This window comes from Silurus meridionalis, chromosome 1 (assembly GCF_014805685.1).
Source record: "Silurus meridionalis isolate SWU-2019-XX chromosome 1, ASM1480568v1, whole genome shotgun sequence".
Taxonomy (NCBI): Eukaryota; Metazoa; Chordata; class Actinopteri; order Siluriformes; family Siluridae; genus Silurus; species Silurus meridionalis.
The window spans coordinates 26679139-26698914 of NC_060884.1; the positions used below are offsets into that span (position 1 = coordinate 26679139).

The following is a 19776-nucleotide window of genomic DNA, read 5'->3' on the forward strand; positions in this document are numbered from 1 at the left end:
GAATTTTTTTTTTAACTTAATTCAAATATTTAATGATTTTGATCAAGCTGGATATCAGAATCTCTTATAAAATGATCAAAGCTTATCGTACAAAATATAAGCCTGTGTTATAAGACTCTCATTCCATAAAAAAAAAAAAAATTCATATCTTTTATATTTTACTTATTCAGAATGCAATAAGGAATCGAGAATCCAGTATCACTCATGCAAACTGACAGCACCGTGATTCCACCCAATTACGTAAAAGCCTCTCATAGAGCACAATGACAGTGTTACAAACTCATCCTGAGCAGATGGTGACCATTAAACGCTATTACAAAAAAGAAAAGAAAAAAATATATATATTCCCGCATGGGCATGGACTCTATCATAGCAACATGTTTATGGTCTGAATAATAGATTAGTGTGATGAGCAGCACCTTCCTCCTGTCATAATATTAGCGGTGATGAGGTGCTCATATCTCGCAGTGTTATTAAGGCCAGCCAGTTAGTTCATGTTTTATTAGGCTCCTTCCTGGAGTCTGTTAAAAATGCAGCGTGTCAACAGAGACGCTTTAATCAGGCCTGTAATTGGTTATGGTGGACCAAGATTGCATGTGGGCATTCACACACCTCACACACCATTTAATTTTTATGGCAGAATAGAAGTCATTAAATATAATTCTGTAGAAAACATTAGCAGACGAGTGATGCTGGTGTGACTGGAAGAAAAAAGGGAAAAAAAGATAGTGAGAAGCTTACCTTGCTGACTGAACTCTCTTGAGTCTGTAGGAGAGGACGGGGTTGTGGTGCTGGAGCTGGACCCTACGTGTGTCAATCTTGTAGCGCGTTTTAATGCCCCTGTGAGGTGCCGGATTCCGTATCGGCTGAGAGAATGAACCTGTGGATGAACAGATAAGACACAGGTGGTCAGTGACGGGTGACACAAACTGGGAAATATGACAAAAAAAACGTTCACAGCATGATCCTTGAGTGTTCCTCAAAATTACCTGAAATGTTTGTTTACTTGTAGACTACTTTAGTATTTTGGTGTAATGCAATGTAATGTAGTGGTAATTTTTATTTATTTATTTATGTTTTATTTTATGTTTTTTTCACAGTTTGTGGACATTTTGTAATGTATTCTGTATACTTTTTGCAATTTTGTGGTGTTTTTCTGGTTTAATGGAGTAGATTTTTCTATTTGTAATGTAGTATTTATACTATCTGTGGTGTCATTTTTATACTTCTTGTTTTGCAATATTTTGTTTTATGGTGTAGTTTTTGTCATTTTGTAATGGATTTTGTATACTTTTTGTGGTATAGTTTTTGTCTACACAATAAGTTGTAAATAAAAATAAACAAATGAATTTTTATCATAGATCATCATATACGAAAAAAAAATTAAAAAATGTAAAAAAAATAAAATAAAATCATGCTTTACTTATACAAAAATGCAATAAGGAATCAAGAATCCACTGTCACTCATGAAAACTGACGGCACCGTGATTCCACCCAATCATGTAAAGCCTCTCATAGAGCACAATAACAGTTACAAACTCATAAGCAGATGGTGACCATAAAACACTATTACAAAAAGTAGTGTTTATACTTTTTGTGGTAAAGTTTTATGGTGGTTTATTTTTGTAGTGTAGTTTTTGTGTAGTTTCTTATGGATTGGTGTTTCTTTTGTGTAGTTTGTGTAGAAATTCTGGAACAGAGAGAGAGAGAGAGAGAGAGAGAGAGAGAGAGAGAGAGAGAGAGAGAGAGAGAGAGAGATCCCATGTGAAGGGTTTTTCCAAGCCGTTGCACAAATTTGCTTTACTTTTATATCCAAGCTGGAAAAGTACATTCAGATCAAACGTGGCCAACAGAATATGTTGGAAAATGCCACAAAATATAGTATCCCTGCCCAATCACACACCACAGACTCAAACATCCCCACTGACAAACTCCCTCCACTGGCAGGTACGCTCCTTAATAAGCTGCACATGTAAAAATGAAGGAATAACAAAGACTGAATTTTTATCAGCCTAATAAATCATATCCTCTGCCTCCCCCATCCCCCCTCCCCTCTTCTGCTTTCTCTTTAAGTCTCATTCATTATATCGTTTCACATATCCATCAGAGAAGATATGGAAGGAGAATGCGGAGGGAGAGAATAAGTGTGGCTTTTATTTATTTATTTATCCCTTCATTTATCCATCATGCTGCTTTATGGGTGGCTAGGCATAGGTGACATGCATGCATGCGGGCTGAGTAAAAGATGGACTCTGCATGGCGGCTCCTGCACACTGCCTTCTCACACCAGCGCTAAAAAGCCTCTAAAGATTAATTCCTGCCAGCTACCATTTAGCATGTTAGACAAGTCAGCGGGGAGAATGGAATTACTTACAGAACTTCAAAATTTTCCGTAAAAGCCATTCAACACTTAATAGTATTTCCCTGTTTTGTGTGTGGTGATGCCTGGTTTAGAAGCAATTCCTGTCATCATAGGGTTAAGGAACTACCATGTAATCAACACCATGTTCTTTAACAGCACAGACTCAAATGTTTTAGAGTTTCAAACTAAACCACTTTTTCCTCTCGCTCTCCTACACACACCCTCCTATTTTTTCAGCCAACACTTTCTCTTTCTAATGAGTAAGCAGAGAATCTGAAGAAATGGAGGCGAGAGGAGAAAAAAAGTCGGCGAGAAACATCGTAACACTTAAGAAACCTGACCTGAACCATTTAAGTCTCCAACCATACATCTGCTGATAGATCCAACAGTCTAATGCCGAACAACTTTCAATCACTGACTGTAACCAAAATTTAATATATAGAAAATGTGTACTTCTCTACCATTCAGCAAATGCAAGAAAAGTCCTCGCTGCCACACTAGCAGGCTCAAGAACTCTTTACCATCAGCTGTCAGCCTTCTGAACTCTGAACTCAGCTGCTGTAGTGTACGTGACCATTATAACCTCATCCTGAACTCACTGATCTGTACATCTTCAAATCTTTATACTGTGTATAAAAGGATTTATATTGTACAATATTACTCTCTGTTCACACTCTTAATACTCTCATTTGTCCCTTTTCATTTGCAATGCCCTTTTACTTGCCTTGTACCTCATTCTCAGCCTTACTGTCTAATTACCTTGTGATCTCTGTATGTCACACAATGGTCACTAAGCACATATCTATATATACAGTACAGACGAAAAGTTTGGACACACCTTCTCATTCAAAGAGTTTTCTTTATTTTCATGACTATGAAAATTGTAGAGTCACACTGAAGGCATCAAGGGCTATTTGACCAAGAAGGAGAGTGATGGAGTGCTGCGCCAGATGACCTGGCCTCCACAGTCACCGGACCTGAACCCAATCGAGATGGTTTAGGGGTGAGCTGGACCGCAGAGTGAAGGCAAAAGGGCCAACAAGTGCCAAGCATCTCTCGGGGAACTCCTTCAAGACTGTTGGAAGACCATTTCAGGTGACTACCTCTTGAAGCTCATCAAGAGAATGCCAAGAGTGTGCAAAGCAGTAATCAAAGCAAAAGGTGGCTACTTTGAAGAACCTAGAATATGACATTTTTCAGTTGTTTCACACTTTTTTGTTATATATATATAATTCCACGTGTTAATTCATAGTTTTGATGCCTTCAGTGTGAATCTACAATTTTCATAGTCATGAAAATAAAGAAAACTCTTCGAATGAGAAGGTGTGTCCAAACTTTTGGTCTGTATGCATATGTATGCATATGTATGTATATACACACACACACACACACACACACACACACACACACACACACACACACACACACACACACACACACATACAAATACACACACATACACACACACACATACACACATATACACACATATACACACATATACACACACACACACTGCACTAATTTTAGTAATGCGGGATTAATGCAGTTTCTGTTTGATCACTTTTTTATAAAAATATAAATAAATAAATGTAAAATACATGAAATGAACCTTTAAAGCAACACACATTTATTAATGACATCCTTTCTTCACTTAGATAAAAATAAATTATGAAGGAAAAATATCTTTCAATCACTAATCAAACACCAAAAACTGCCATGGTGCTCACATCCGGCAGTTAAAACCCTCCGTGTGGAAACATAGTAAAAGTTCCGTTTGGTGTCCTCATGATTTCCGTAACTTAAAACATCACAATTACTTTCAAACATTTACAAGTATATTTTGTCTTCATGCTCTTTGGTGATTAAAGTATTACAAACTTAAACGAGTTTTTTCATGAAAATCATGCAATTAATCACAATTAACTATTTAAATTTAATGACAGCCCTAATATATATGTATATAGCTGCTATGCACTGTTGTATGCATCTCTCTCTCTCTCTCTCTCTCTCTCTCTCTCTCTCTCTCTCTCTCTCTCTCAGCTAGTAAGACAAAACATGCTGCTTGTCATTTTATCACAACACCGCAAAGCACTCCATCCTGAACACTTGCCTGTGTCAGAAAACTTAGTGACAGCTTTGACTTTTACAAAGTGCTGACCCGAAAAAACAAACAAAAAAAAACATACCTTCAGGTAAAAAAAATAAAGAAAGAAAGAAAAAAGAAAAAAGAAAAGAATCCCTGACAATATAAAAAATTGTTCAACATTTTGTGCCATACACACCCTGCCTTAACTGTTACTATAGAATTAAAAATGCATTAAAATATATAAAGCTGGCATTTAAATTTCTTAATTCAGTTGACAGTCAAAACTACTGTCAGAGATGCTGTTATTAAAAATTCATCAACACCTTTCTACCAGTCATAGGCAAGAATTTAACAGCGATGTGGCAGAAATTATAAATAAAATCAATTACTCTTATCGAAGTAATAACATCGTGGCAATGATTTCACTGGCGAGACATGTTTTCTTCTTCACTAAAGAGAAATATGCCTGAACTAACGCGGTCAATAAATGTACCTTTTCCTGCAGTTTGAAATTTTAACCATGCATATACACGTAATTTTATACTCACTGCATGTCCACTTTTACTCTCTCACAGCATGTCCACTTTTACACTCTCACGGCATGTCCCCTTTTACACTCTCACAGCATGTCCCCTTTTACACTCTCACAGCATGTCCTCTTTTACACTCTCACAGCATGTCCCCTTTTACACTCTCACAGCATGTCCCCTTTTACACTCTCACAGCATGTCCCCTTTCACACTCTCACTACATGTCCCCTTTCACACTCTCACTGCATGTCCCCTTTTACACTCTCACTGCATGTCCCCTTTTACACTCTCACAGCATGTCCCTGTTCATAATCTCACAGCATGTCCTCCTTCATACTCTCTTACAGCATGTTTACTTTCCTACTCTCACAGCATGTCCCTGTTGATACTCTCACAGCGTGTCTACTTTTACACTCACAGCATGTCCACTTTTACACTCTCACAGCATGTCCACTTTTACACTCTCACAGCATGTCCACTTTTACACTCTCACAGCATGTCCACTTTCCTACTCTCACAGCATGTCCTCCTTCATACTATCAGAGCATGTCCCTGTTCATAATCTCACAGCATGTCCACTTTTACACTCTCACAGCATGTCCTCTTTTACACTCACAGCATGTCCACTTCTTTACACTTTCACAGCATGTCCCCTTTTACACTCTCACAGCATGTCCTCTTTTACACTCACAGCATGTCCACTTCTCCACACTCTCACAGCATGTCTACTTTTACACTCTCACAGCATGTACACTTCCAGACTCTCACAGCATGTCCACTTTCCTACTTTCACAGCATGTCCACTTTTACACTCACAGCATTTCCACAGGCTGTTAATTTGAACTCAATATAAATGACAGAGCTTGGGAATCCTACTCTTCCTTGACTTGACATCAGTGACAGTAGCTTGAGTATCCTCAACACTATACATCTAAACATCCCCCTTTCTAAGGGCGTTCCAAACCCACCCTTACCGAGTGTCCCTGTGGAGTAGCTGCATTGCAAAGGATTTGCAAAAACATTACTGACACAACACTTGACCCTTGTAACAGCAAAAACTAAAATGCTAATTGCTAGCCTGTATGCAGGCACGTCGGTTTGCACCAGCTCCGCAATTCAGTCATGCTCCATAAGCTAATATTTACTTTTCTTTCCTAGCTTCACCACTGCAGTACATTAGAGGTATCCATTTACATCTCAGCTACTGGTAGCTGTTAGATCTTATTGAGATGTTCACAAATTGTGTGCGACACCACATGAGAGCTGCCTTTCCTGTGTTAACAGAGATCATCTGTAACAGATCCTGAGCAAACCATCCTTGGATTACCGCACAATGCCAAATTTATCTTTCACATCTGTTTTATACACATAAGATCAGATGGCTACAGATAAAACATTCATCCTTTGCCTCAGCATTGATGCTCTGGCAGTGTTCAGCCAGTCCCAAAACTTGTCCTCACCTTGCCCTGCGAGATATTTCTTTTCTAAGAAGACAGATTTTTATTTTTACAGTCTTTACAGTGATCTTAATAACAAATCATTGGTCAGAAAACAAGCAAAAATTAAACGCTTTACTGAAATGCTCTCCCCTCGGTGCCACCGTTCGCAGTAGTTTGTATTAAGGCTTTGCATACCCTGATCAGAGATGGCGTCTGCCTGCAAAGACTTTGGGATGGAATTTACTAGTGTATATCATTTCATTAGCTAACAGCGTTTCCAAATCAGAGAGGCATTGGAACGAAATACACTGGTGTGCCACTGCAGCAAGCCAACACGATACGACACTGCCACCCCTATGCCCCAGTACTTGTCTGGTTCCTCTCAAGGTTCTTTCCTTATGCCATCTTGGGGAGTTTTTTCTTGCCACAGTCGCCACCGGCTCGCTCATCAGGGACAAACCTACACTTATAAAGAACATCTTATTCATTTTTATCACCACATTATCTGTGTAAAGCTGCTTTAAGAGAATCTTCTTCTTCTTTCGGCTTCTCCCATTAGGGGGCGTCACAGCGGATCATCCATCTCCATACCCCCCTGTCCTCTACATCTGCCTCTTTCAACCCAACTACCTGCATGTCTTCCCTCACCACATCCATAAACCTCCTCCTTAGTCTTACACTTTTCCTCCTTCCTGGTGGCTTCATCCTCAGCATTCTCCTACCGATATACCCCATGTCCCTCCTCTGCACATGTCCAAACCATCTCAATTGGGCCTCTCTCACCTTGTCTCCAAAACGTCCTACATGTGCTGTCCCTCTAATAAACTCATTTCTAATCCTGTCCATCGTTGTCACTCCCAACGAAAACCTCAACATCTTCAGCTCTGCTACCTCCAGCTCCAATTCCTGTCTTTTACTCAATGCCACTGTCTCTAAACCATACAACATCTCAAGTCTCACCACAGTCCTATAAACTTTCCCTTTTATTCTTGCAGATACCCTACTATCACAAATCACTCCTGCCACTCTTCTCCACCCTGCCTGCACTCTTTTCTTCACTTCTCTAACAAGCGTTATACAAATAAAATTGAATTTAATTCAGTTAAATACTTGCAAATGTCACAAGTTATATACAGGATATATATTTATATACCTTGTTATACAATATACACCCGCCAACCATTTTAATATTAAGAGCATACTAAAACAGGGTAGGCCTTTGCTTGGCACTTCGCTTGGCCTCAGTTATTCATGGCATGGATTCCACAAGGTGCAAACTTGAGACTTGAAAGCCGTGATAAGATCGGAAAAGAAAGGAAGCAACCGTCAGATAGGTGGTGGATTTTAAAACCCTGATTGGTATTATGAAGCTCAATATGTGTCAGGAAAACATTCTTGACACAAGTACAGTCTATTATTACAGCAAATGAGGAGTATATAGTCCTCCAGAGGACACCATTTAGATTACATACAAACATCAGTTTCTGGAAAACACCTTTGTATTGCTTTCCTACTAATCTGATGTAAATTTCCGAAGAGTGAACTCCAGTACTCCAGTATGGGGTGTTTCAGAACGCTTCTCCCCAAGTTCCTTCCAATCAAACAAACCAAAGCTGTGGGCCAGATGTTAATAATGCACACAGGTTTGTGGGCCAGATGTTAATAGTCTAAAAACAGTTTAACTAACCAGAAGGAGCATTATGGACCTAAGTGTGCATTATTAAGTCGGCATTCCTCAGAAACCTATACCTCAGAAAAGTAGCAACATTGTAGATTATGTCTAGTTAATACAAAAAAAACTAATGAAAACACAAACACACAAGCCTTAATAACACAGCAAGCTATTATGGAATCACTAAGATACATTATCTTCCACAAATATGTACCCATTTGTGTGTCCATGTGTTGTGCAAGGACAATCTGTGTCATTTGTGCTACACAGAGTATGATTTATAGTTTCAGCTGGGCAGTGTACAACTGGACCTTAAGGCAAATACCTGTGTGTGTGTGTGTGTGTGTGTGTGTGTGTGTGTGTGTGTGTGTGTGTGTGTAGGCAGGGGAATAGATGCAACCAGAAACTGGAATGTACTGTATGCTTGAACATGTGAGCTTGTAGGATTACTTAGTTGGCTTGAAGTCACTTTTTCACACAGCACCCATCTGTATTGCAGTCAGAGTTATTTGGGCGTCCCTGGGGGATGACAAATTTTGCTTGTCAGTGAGCTCGTTCCATCCACACCGAACCCCTTATGGAGTTATTCACAACACTGTTCTACCTTGCCTACTGTTTAATGACAGTGCTGCAGAACATCGCTACCATGTTGAGCAGTACATGTCGACACTAAGGCAGTGCTCGCTGTCAAGACCCTTTTATTTATGTGTGTGGGTTTGCTTGTGGGTTTTGCGTGTGTGTGTGTGTGTGTGTGTGTGTGTGTGTGTGTGTGTGTGTGTGGTAGGGATCTGTCAGTGGCCTATTAAGGGGAAGATTGAGACCCTGCTTGGTACAGACTCACTCAACCAACACAACCTGCTGGGCTTTACAATCAGGCCAGGGGACTCATTCATCGCCCGCTGACAACCCAGCCCAGAGTCTGAGCCGAAACGCACTGCCGATTATTTACTCAGCTTACACCGGCTCCAACCAGCGCCGTGCACTCCCACCTTTATCTCTCCCTCTCTGTCTTACACATACATTTTTTTTTCCTGACAGGTTGCCATGTTATTTGTCTGTCTGATCTCTCACTAAAAACATTTCTACACTGGAAGTTATAGCCACGTGCCTGTCCGTAACAGAAGCACAAATCCAAACGGCACCAACATCAACTCTTTATTGGACATTTATGGCTCATTCATAAGCATTCCATAAATATTGCACAGAACTGACTTGTGAGGTGGAGACGTTAGGGAAGCGCATGCCTCAAAAGCTTGCATTATACATAATCGGTGTAAGGCGTTTTATAATATTTCAGAAAAGTGTTAGATAAATATCACCTCCAAATCAACCTGGGAGCACTGCTATAAAGCAGAATAAAACCTCTGTAGATTTCTAGACCAGGAATGGGCATTATTTATTTTCAAATATAGCATAATATATAGTATAGTGTCAAATATAGTATAAATATATAATATAATACGATTTTGTCATTTGTATTTGATAGGGTTAATGAACAATGGCTTTAAAATACTTTGGATTTTTGTAGTTTTAAAATACTGTGAAATACTTTGTAAGACGTTTACATGATGACATCGTATAAAACGCAGCCTCTGATTGGTGCCTACTCAGTAGTTTGCTCAGGCTTGTTTAGATCAGAACAGTTAAAACTGTGGTTTATCACACGAGTTAAATTTCTCTCGTCACACCCAGGCCTGATTCCTGCCACACCTGTTCACAATCAAGAAATCTCTTAAATAGGACCTGCCTGACAAAGTGAAGTCGACCAAAAGATCCTTAAAAGCTAGATATCAGTGCAAGTTATCGCAAACGCTTGATTGCAGTTGATGCTGAGAAGGGTGGCCCAACCAGTTATTAGGTTTGGGGGACAAACACTTTTTCACACAGGGCCATGTAGGTTTGGATTTTGTTTTTCCTCAATAGTAAAAACCTTCATTTAAAAACTGCATGTTGTGTTCACTTGTGTTATCTTTTACTAATATTTAAATTAGTTTGGTTTAGTTAGGGGCCAATCATACCACTGTATGTGTGTGTATATATGTTATATATATTACACACACACACACACACACACACACACACACACACACACACACACACACACACACACACACCCTATCCACATTTCTAAACCTTTCGAACCCTCCCCTCACTTCCATCTCATCTCTGCTGTGACACGGTAGCAGTGACACCCTGTAGAAAAAGGATCCGCTTAGGGATGATCAAATCCTGTTATCGCCCATTTTCGGATCCCCCTTCTGAAATTTTGACAACTAATTCCAGCTAACTGCACTCCCATTCTTTACTCTGGCATCTCTGTCACATCATTAATCTTATTATTGACAGCAAGAGACCCCCTACTCCTGCTACAATCCCCCTGGGGCTCATCTTCTGATTCCCATTGGGGTAACGGCGCTGCGATTAAGCATTCGCTCGGCTAAAACAGCGATGCCTGGCATGGGTCAAAATAGTGAATTACAAATGCAGGGCTGAACCTTGTGAGCAAAAAACAAGCAGCAAGACACAGAGGGAAGCACACAAGTAAGTACTTAAACAAGTATGCTTTACCTCATCGCAGTTAATAGCAACATTTGAGTCATATTTTTCAAACTATGGCCAGGGCCAGGGTTATGGGGCAGCTGTCTGAGTAACATTCTCAACTCCAGATGCTGCAGTGCAACAGCACTCACATCTGCATTTCATGGTGTACTGTAATGATGGTAAGGGAGGGGTGGGGGGGGTTACATGCTCAGAAAAGTACACATCATACTAGCAGGCTAGGCTCTGAAAATGCATATCGGAGCCATTATCAAGGCATGTTGAGCACAGATCTCGAAAAGGCCGCATAAAACATTTCTGCTGCACTGAAAGTGCCCAAGAGCACAGAGAACTATAAATACCTAATTGGAAGAAGCCAGGTTTTGTTCAGAAGATATGGCCTCATGATTTAAGAAAAAAATAAAATAAATAATCATGACAGCTTGATGTAATGCTTATTTATTTGTATATTTTCCTGACAGCACTTCCTGAACAGTTTTATGCTGTGGATTGTCTGTGAGAAATTATTTCTCGTCATCACGTACACCCACAAGGCATAACTTTATCGCCACTAATCAAGTATAACATTATGACCACCTGCCTAATATTGTGTTGGTCCCTCTTTGGCTGCTTAAACAGTCCTGATCCCATCGAGCATCAACAGCATTAACTTCTTCAGCAATTTGAGCTTTGTTGGATCAGACCACACGAACCAGACTTCACTCCCCAGGTGCATCGATGAGACTCAGCCGCCCGTGACCCTGTCGCCGGTTCACCACTGTTCCGTCTTTGGACCACTTTTAAAAGATACTAACCACAAGAGCTGCAGTTTTGGAGATGCTCTGACCTAGTCTCCTATCCATTACAATTTGGTCCATGTCAAACTCACTCAAATCTTTACGCCTGTCCATCTTTCCTTCTTCTAACACATCAACTTCGAATACAAAATATTCACTTCACCACTCAATGTTAAATGTCATTATACCTGGTCATGTATATTATAGCAGCTATAAACACCAGCCTTGTGTATATCATATTACCATTAAACCAGAAATCCCTGGGTCCTTTCCTGTGGAGCAAATCACTGACACTGGACCCTCCTTCCATACATGTTACAATAATCTTCTTTCAGAATTCCTATTTATCTTTTTAAAAAAAAAAAAAAAAAAGAAAAAAAAAAAAAAGAAAAACCCTATAGTTGATTACTTCATACACCCTATGTGAACGTTACAATACAATTATACAATAAGAAAGAAAAAAAAAACACTACAACGACTGAATATAACTGTATAAACCCTACTACTGTCAGAGCTGTGCAAGCATAGAAAATTAAAAGAAAAACAAAAGTATGGATAGTCAAAGTTACAATATATCAACCATGTGTTTTTGTTGTTTATTAAGGCAATTCAGATGCAGCTTAGTTTCTGAAGTAACCTTGGGAGATGCTATAAATACAAAGCTGCGACAGAAGGAACAAGAGAATCCAAGGGCCGGCTGATGCTGATGGATAAATAGCAGGAGTGTCGACGGACTGAAAAGAGGTCTAATCGAGGAGGCATGAGAGATGGAGAAGTGCTCCAGGAATGAGCCACTTGTTCAGTGGTGGATAAGTAGCAAGTTCAGTGATGTCAAACAGCTCCCGCTTGACCGTGTCAGTCATCACTGTCGCCCAATAGCCAGTGAAAGCCACTGAATCAACATACATTGACCTTGCTGTGGTTAAGACTCATGACCCACTGGTCGAGACCACAACATTATTAACAGATCTGCTTCAATGTCATGTGGGGTAATTAGGGCAGTGTGCGCACAAGTGTCCATTCACACCCTGGCTGCACTCGCTTATTCGAACGGTGCCCTAGGGTGTGTCCAACCCCGAGCTGTTCATGTCTATCCACTAGATGAACACACACTCGCATATCCTAACACTCTTCATCTGTCAACCACCTGTCTGCCATAAAAGGCACACAGGAGTCTGGAGGGCCAGTTTCTAGTTGCACAAAACCATTTATCATCCTATTACTGTGTGTGTGTGTGTGTGTGTGTGTGTGTGTGCGTGTGTGTGTGTGTGTGTGTGTGTGTGTGTGTGTGTGTGTGTGGTCACTTCATATGTTAAGTCTATACTAGTGCTACATGACAGCTGGTAAAATAATATTTTTGTTTAAAACAAATCAAAACGGCTATACTTATTCAGGTAATAGAATTACTTATTTTAAATAAATAATTTAAAATAATAAACTGTATAATATACAGTGAGAAAGATACACAACATTTTGTACATTTCAGCCTGCAATTAAAAAACTGGGATTTTTTACAAAAAAAAAGTTATTGTGAAAGATGTATTAAACAAAAAAAGTACAAAAAAGTTCCCAGTTCCCCGATAGAACAACCTTTAGGCAACTACTACAGCAGTCTTCTAGGACATATAAGTATCGGCTTTGTGTGTCTGAATCCTAATATTTTTGCCAATCTCCTCAAACCCTGTTGAAGAAATGCATCCCCACAACATATCGCTACCACCACCATGCTTCACTAAAATCGTATTATTTTGAATTGGCTTATGCAGGCTTATAGACTACTTAGATTTACAGTAATAAGCTGCAATAAAAAAGTATTCTATTCCTAAAAATGCTTAATAATTGTGATTTTAGGATGTTAAAATACACCCTTGAAGTTCTAGGTTATGTTCTTTCTAATTTCACTTTCATGCTGCAAAACTCCCATAGGTATGCTACCGGGTTCAGGAAAGGCCACTGAACAACACTGAAACCAGTTTGAGATGACGTTTGGTGCTTTACTTTGCCGGAGTTGGTCATACTACCCAAATCTGCACAGACTGGTCTGAATTACTGTAGCCTTTCTTTCAAATTGAACCAGTCTGGCCATTCTCCGTTATTATTAGGCAAGGCATTTCATCCACAGTATTGCCTTTCATTGGATGGTTTTTCTTTATTGCCCCATTCTAAGTGAACTCTAGAGACTGTACTGCATGAAAATCCCAGAAGATAAGCAGTTATAGAAACAGTCAAACCAACAATAATGCCATGATCAAACTCACATGGCCTCAAATCTTTTTTGCCAAAAATTTTGCTCCATTCTGATAGTTGATGTGCTCATTACAGAAACATTGCAGTGCTGCCCCCAGAGGTGGGAAGTAACAAAGTACAAATACTTTGTTACTGTACTTAAGTAGATTTTTATGGTATCAGTACTTTACTTCACTATAAATATATATATATATATATATATATATATATATATATATATATATATATATATATATATATATATCTATCTATCTTTTCATTGCGCACCGTTTTCAGCCCTTCAATCTATTCCTTGTGATTGCCCGGCTTTTCCATCCTACCACTGGTGTATCTTTCCTGGCTCTAACGTAGGCTATCCTACAAAGCTATCAACAAGCAAGGCAGAAGACAACAAGTAGTATAAGGTTAACGTGGATGAGACAGAGGGAGTCAGCGATGTAAACATGACTGAGAACAGAGATCTTGATCATCAACCTGATCACTTGATCATCATCATCTTTTCAAAATGCCACCTGGTTCTACTTTGAGATACATATTTCTAATGAATCAGCACTAAAGTTGGGCAAGTCGTTGCTATTTGTTGCTTTTTTTACAGGCCAGTGCAAATCATCATGCATATCTTTCAGGAATTTAAAATGAAAGTCTTACCAAATAAACCACAGCATGACCTTTATCGACTCCATACTAATTACAGGCTTGGCCTTAGATGTGACTGGTCTAAGGTGCTTATATGGGGTAGCTAAGCCTTTTCTCTCCAGTCCGAAGAGGACAAGCTTGGTTTGCCAAGAACCAGGTGTGCTCATTTAGCGAGCAGCAAATGTTCGGATCGTGTTGTTAACCTTAGCTTGTGAAGCCAAGCAAGTATTCCTAAGACAGAGAAAACACTAGTGGCCCTCTCTCCTTACATGCATTACTTCATGCCTCCTTGATTCAGACTGCTCTTAGTGCTAGCGGTTGTATAACTTCTAATTGGTCCCTCTGGGCACTGAGGAAGAACAGGCATCTGCTTAGGGTGGGCACGGGACTGGGCACCTCACCACTGGAACAGCTGCCCTCAATGTCACTGAGCTTACTATAAGGGCATTATGATATTACAGGCCTAAGACTTTAGCACTAAGGCTCTGTGATAAGTAGAGAGACAGTCTAGAAAGTCTAGAGTCTAGAGACAGTCTAGAATATAAATTTGTAGTAATCAATTAGCAAAGACTACAACTAGACGAATGTGATTTGCACCTAAAAGCCTAACAGACAGAAATGTGCCAATATACTGCTTACGTTAGAAAAATTCATTAAATACTAGGGGTGTAACGATACACGTATTTGTACCAAAATTATTTGGTACAGGGCTTTTGGTGCAATCCTTTTTTATGTGAGAGACATAGTTAAAATCTGAGTTCCTCCGGAACGAATTAAGTGCTGGACCGCAAGTTTGTTTATTCTCTGCCTCGCACTTTGAGCACATTGTTAATTATTATCATCATTAAACTTGAAAACATACAAAACAATGCCAGGGGTATAAAAATAATAAAAGGAAGACGTTTAGTTAGCGCAGTGTCACTGTGGCTACTTACCCTGTACCAGAAATAAGATTTGTTTTGTGCATGCATGAAAACGGTAAAGAATCCATAGCGCTAGCTTTAGCCGCTAACCAAAAAGTTAGCAGATAGCGCTAGTGCTATAGATTCTTTAGAGTTTTGTCAAGCTTCAAGAATTTCCTGACAAAAGGATGGAAGGAATAAAAATATTTTACCCGAATGGGGTCTAACATATGTAAACAATTTAATTACTTTTTATCCATCTATTTAGTTTTATTTAATTAATTTAATTTGTGCCAAAATAATTGATTACACAATTTAATCGACGTAATAAAAGTGTATTGCATTAATTAGACAATTTATTTTATTTTTATAAAATATAATTTCAGATATTATTAAACTAAGCAGGCATTTTATGTAAAATTGTTTTAAAAATGTAATCTGTTCAAATGCTGATCACAAATGTTACTAATAATAAACTGCGTTAATAAAAAAATGACAAGCGATTTTATATTTTGCATTTCATCCCCTAACTGTACCGCGATCGAACCGAGCCGTGGCGTAAAAACCGAGGTACGTATTGAATTGTAAATTTTCGTATGTTACACCCCTATCATATACTGTATGGCTTTTAAACAAACTGGTGGAGAAAAAGACCCAAATCATGCAGATCACTGACAAAAAATTTAAAATCTAAAATATCTGGTGTTCCTATAAAAACCCACAGGTTAACATATACCATATGATTGGTTGACCTACTGATTAAAAAACAAATCATACCAATCTAATCAAAAACACTAATAAAATGGAAATAAAAGTGTGGATCAGAGCGAAAGCAGTACAGACTGTGTCACATTAGTGACAGCAGCTCGATGGGGTAACCTGAGACTTGTCACCTCAGGTTGGTCATTAATATCCACAAACTCGTTAAGTGGAGAATGCCATGAAAGAATATACGGATAGGACGAGTTCCCTTAAGGGTGGGGAGAATGTCCAAGGCCAAAAATAGTCCAAGGGGTATTTACTACCCCCTCCAAAACCCAGCACCCCTTTCCTAAAAACAACTGAGCTGAAAAAGTGTATAAACTACAGCAGATACCCACCCCCACAAATACACTATAAACATAGACACTATTCAGTACACTCTTATTAACAAAGTTCATGAATATTTGTATTAATAAGATTCTCAAATCAATGTTTACAAATGTCCAACAACTTCCGCCAACAAACAGCACTAGCTCTCTATATGTAGCAAAGTGCCTGAGATCCCTGATTTAAACTGATTAAATAAATTAAAATAAATAAACTTATTTGATTAATAATAATAATAATAAAACGTGTCAAATCTGGAATCCTGGTTTTTGCATACAAATAAGAGCATGGCTGAATTGACTGGTAAATTTAGGTGCTTATATAAAGTCTTAACAAATATCAGAGCATCACAATGCCCCATCATCCAAGTGTCAGTCTAAATTTAGATACTGGGTGTTTAAATCATTGAAGACAACCTCCTTACCTACAGTAAAATCAATAAAAAAAAGAAAAGAAAGTGTTAAAAATTCTATAAATAAAATATAAAAAACATTAAGGTACAGTGGCTTCTAAGTGTAAAAATTACAAAACGTAACACACCCCTCTTTGATGAAACTCTCGGTGGGAAGTCGTTCCCTGAGCATGACCTGCTCACAGCTTCTTGGGGCTTTTCCACTTTCTAGCGTTTAGAAGTCAGTTTGACAGGAGACAAACTAGCTATTTCCTACAGACCAACTCTCCAGGGACAACAGAAAATTAACTGGCTCTGATCAATACTGTCCTCTCCCTCTCTCTCTCTCTCTCTCTCTCTCTCTCTCTCTCTCTCTCTCTCTCTCCTTACTATCCCTTGTCCTTAACTACTGCAATTGTTTGGGACACAGCGAAATACTGGAAGGCTCTTGCAATTTGAGATCCTGAATATCATGGTCAGGATGTCCAAAATTGCAGAAGGTCTCCTAAGATGATCACATAGAATAAATCTACATGGTAACATTTGTCTTACTATGAACATGATGTTACAGCATGCAGTCCTTTTTTTTTTATTAACAAAGTTGTGCATTACAGTGCTTCTCTTGTCTCTAATCATACCCCGAACAGATTATACATCTTAAGGTGCGTGTCATCGGTACGTTATACAAAGGGTTTCCCTGAATTGGGTATTACAGAGGGCTTGGGAACCAATCTTGGCACTCCAAATTGACAGAAGGAAGGGGACAACTGGTGGCTGACAGCCCTAAAGCACGGGGCAGGCGTAACTGAGACGATGGGCCAATCTCTCCCACAGAGACAGGTAAGAAATTATAGGAGAGGACAAGTGCCAGGGCAAGATGATTGCTGACATTTAACCTTGGCATACATTCTCCTGGCCTTGCAACAGCATATGTCAGTGGACAGGAAGACCGATGTGGAAACAACAAGGTTGAGGAGAACTTAAGAATAAGCAGCAATCTTGGTTTCTCTTGGATCAGGGGAAGTGGTGCCTCAGTGGTTAAGGGTTTGGACCCATGTGTTGCTCTTGCAAAGGTTCAGAAATATAAATAATATGGGTAAATTACACATGTTGACACCTGTATATTTTACTACGGTCTAGAAGTGTGCAGGGATGGCACAGTGCTCCAAAATCCTTCACAGGGGTTAGAGAAGGTTTAGATCTGAACAAACTGATCACCAGGCATGCTGGTAGAAAGAACAAAAAACAAAAAAACAATGCACACCCCACAATAAATTTAGACACTATTAAGTGTGCACTTTAGGGGTTTATGTACCAGATCCATGTAAAGAGCTCCCTCTACAGGGGCTCAGCAACAACAAAATTCAGATCGGGGAACTACGGTAGCACACCTGTAGAAGACCTGAACGCTTACGACCTTGTGTGTACCTGTGCACCAGGCTGTCCAAAAGTTAATGGGTGAGTTATAAGAATTCTGCTGCAGCACTGATTTATTTATTTCATTGTGCTTTCAACTTCAAGAGAACAAAAAAAGATCACTAATTTATATATCTTCTGCATATCCACATACTTGTGGTTAAATAGCTCAGACGACAGGGCAATTATCGGAATGTCCCAAGGTGCAACGTGCGCTGGGAGATCAGCTGTTGTTTTGGTCGGATTCCCTGACCCAGTCTGTGTGCCAGAGAGTGAGAAAGGAATAAACCGAGCTGACGGAGAGAAAGACTGTGTATGGAGGACTACGTATACAGATACAGGCACAAAAATAGGACTGGGCTCCATGCCTGGCGGTGTGACCCGATAAAGACAGAGGCAGGTTCAGAACAGACAACCAATCAAGTACGTATAAGAGAGCAAGGCTCTAAGGCTCCTCTGCCAAGAAAAGGTACCGAGTTCTAAAAAGAACTGATCCAGGATAGTGAGGAAAGCTCTGCGAATCAACACACACGAGCACACACACACACACACACACACACACACGAGAACACACACATGACTAGCACTGGAGTTGATTTGACCCTCCCTGTGGTTAGAACTCAATTACTCTTTCCCCTGTTTAAAGGAAATCTCACTAATTAAATATGTTAAGCATTAATTATTCAGGCTGAGTGGGAGCCTATAAAACCATACTCACCCAGCACAGCTAATCAATATGCCAAGAGTGGAATTAACACTTATCTTAAAGTCCTCTCCAAACAGAGCAGGACATAAACAGCCATCAGTAATTAAACCTACACACACACACACACACACACACACACACACGCGCATGCACACACACGCACGCACGCAAGAGCATAGACACCTTCAAAGAGACACAGAAACAAACAAAGAGAGAGAGAGAGAGAGAGAGAGAGAGAGAGAGAGAGAGAGGAAGGAAGGAAGGAGACAAAAAGAAAGCAGGAAAGAAAGCAAAAAAGCAAGAAAAAAAAAAAAAAAAAAAAAGAAAGCAAGCAACATGCATTACATATTAATTAGATGCTATGGCCGGATAATGTAATTGTCTCAAGATTAACAGAAAAAAAAAGAAATGAAAAGAAAAAGAAAAGAAAGGAAACTCGTCCTTTAATATAATGGCATATCTAAGGAGCCATAGGTGTGCGAAAGTGAAAAAGACAAACATCTTGCCCTGCTGTGACTGTCATGGAGCCCAGATATCAGCTGTCCATCAGTCGAACAGCCTGTGTGTTAAACAATCTGACCCACACACACACACACACACGCGCACGCACGCACGCACGCACGCACGCACGCACCCTGTGGTTTTAAAACTGGACAGGCAGCTGTGGTGATGGATGAGATACTTGGATAATCTGACTGTGTGTGTGTGTGTGTGTGTGTGTGTGTTTTATGGGACATATTCGGACATTGGGGCTTTGAGCAATGGGCCTAGCATGCCGATCATGGCTAAAGGCTCAGAGCCAAATATCCTGCAGTCCACAAGAGACCTGCGCACACTTAACTGCTCCCCTGAGCACAGCGATCTGGGACACAGAGTCAAAAAGAGCAAAAACTGAGAACAAAAACTTGCATTACAAAAACAATGTCCCAAATAAGTGCAGGCTGCAGGTGACAAAAGATAGC

At 39.6% G+C, this 19776-nt stretch overlaps 1 protein-coding gene across 1 annotated transcript in view; it reads right to left on the reverse strand.

The window, feature by feature from the left end:
• Positions 1–19776, reverse strand: part of zc3h3 (zinc finger CCCH-type containing 3) — a 72772-nt gene that overhangs the window by 33509 nt on the left and 19487 nt on the right. The window contains exon 4 of the mRNA XM_046850008.1: positions 742–880. Coding sequence (XP_046705964.1) covers positions 742–880 — 139 coding nt within the window. The remainder of the gene's footprint in view (positions 1–741; positions 881–19776) is intronic.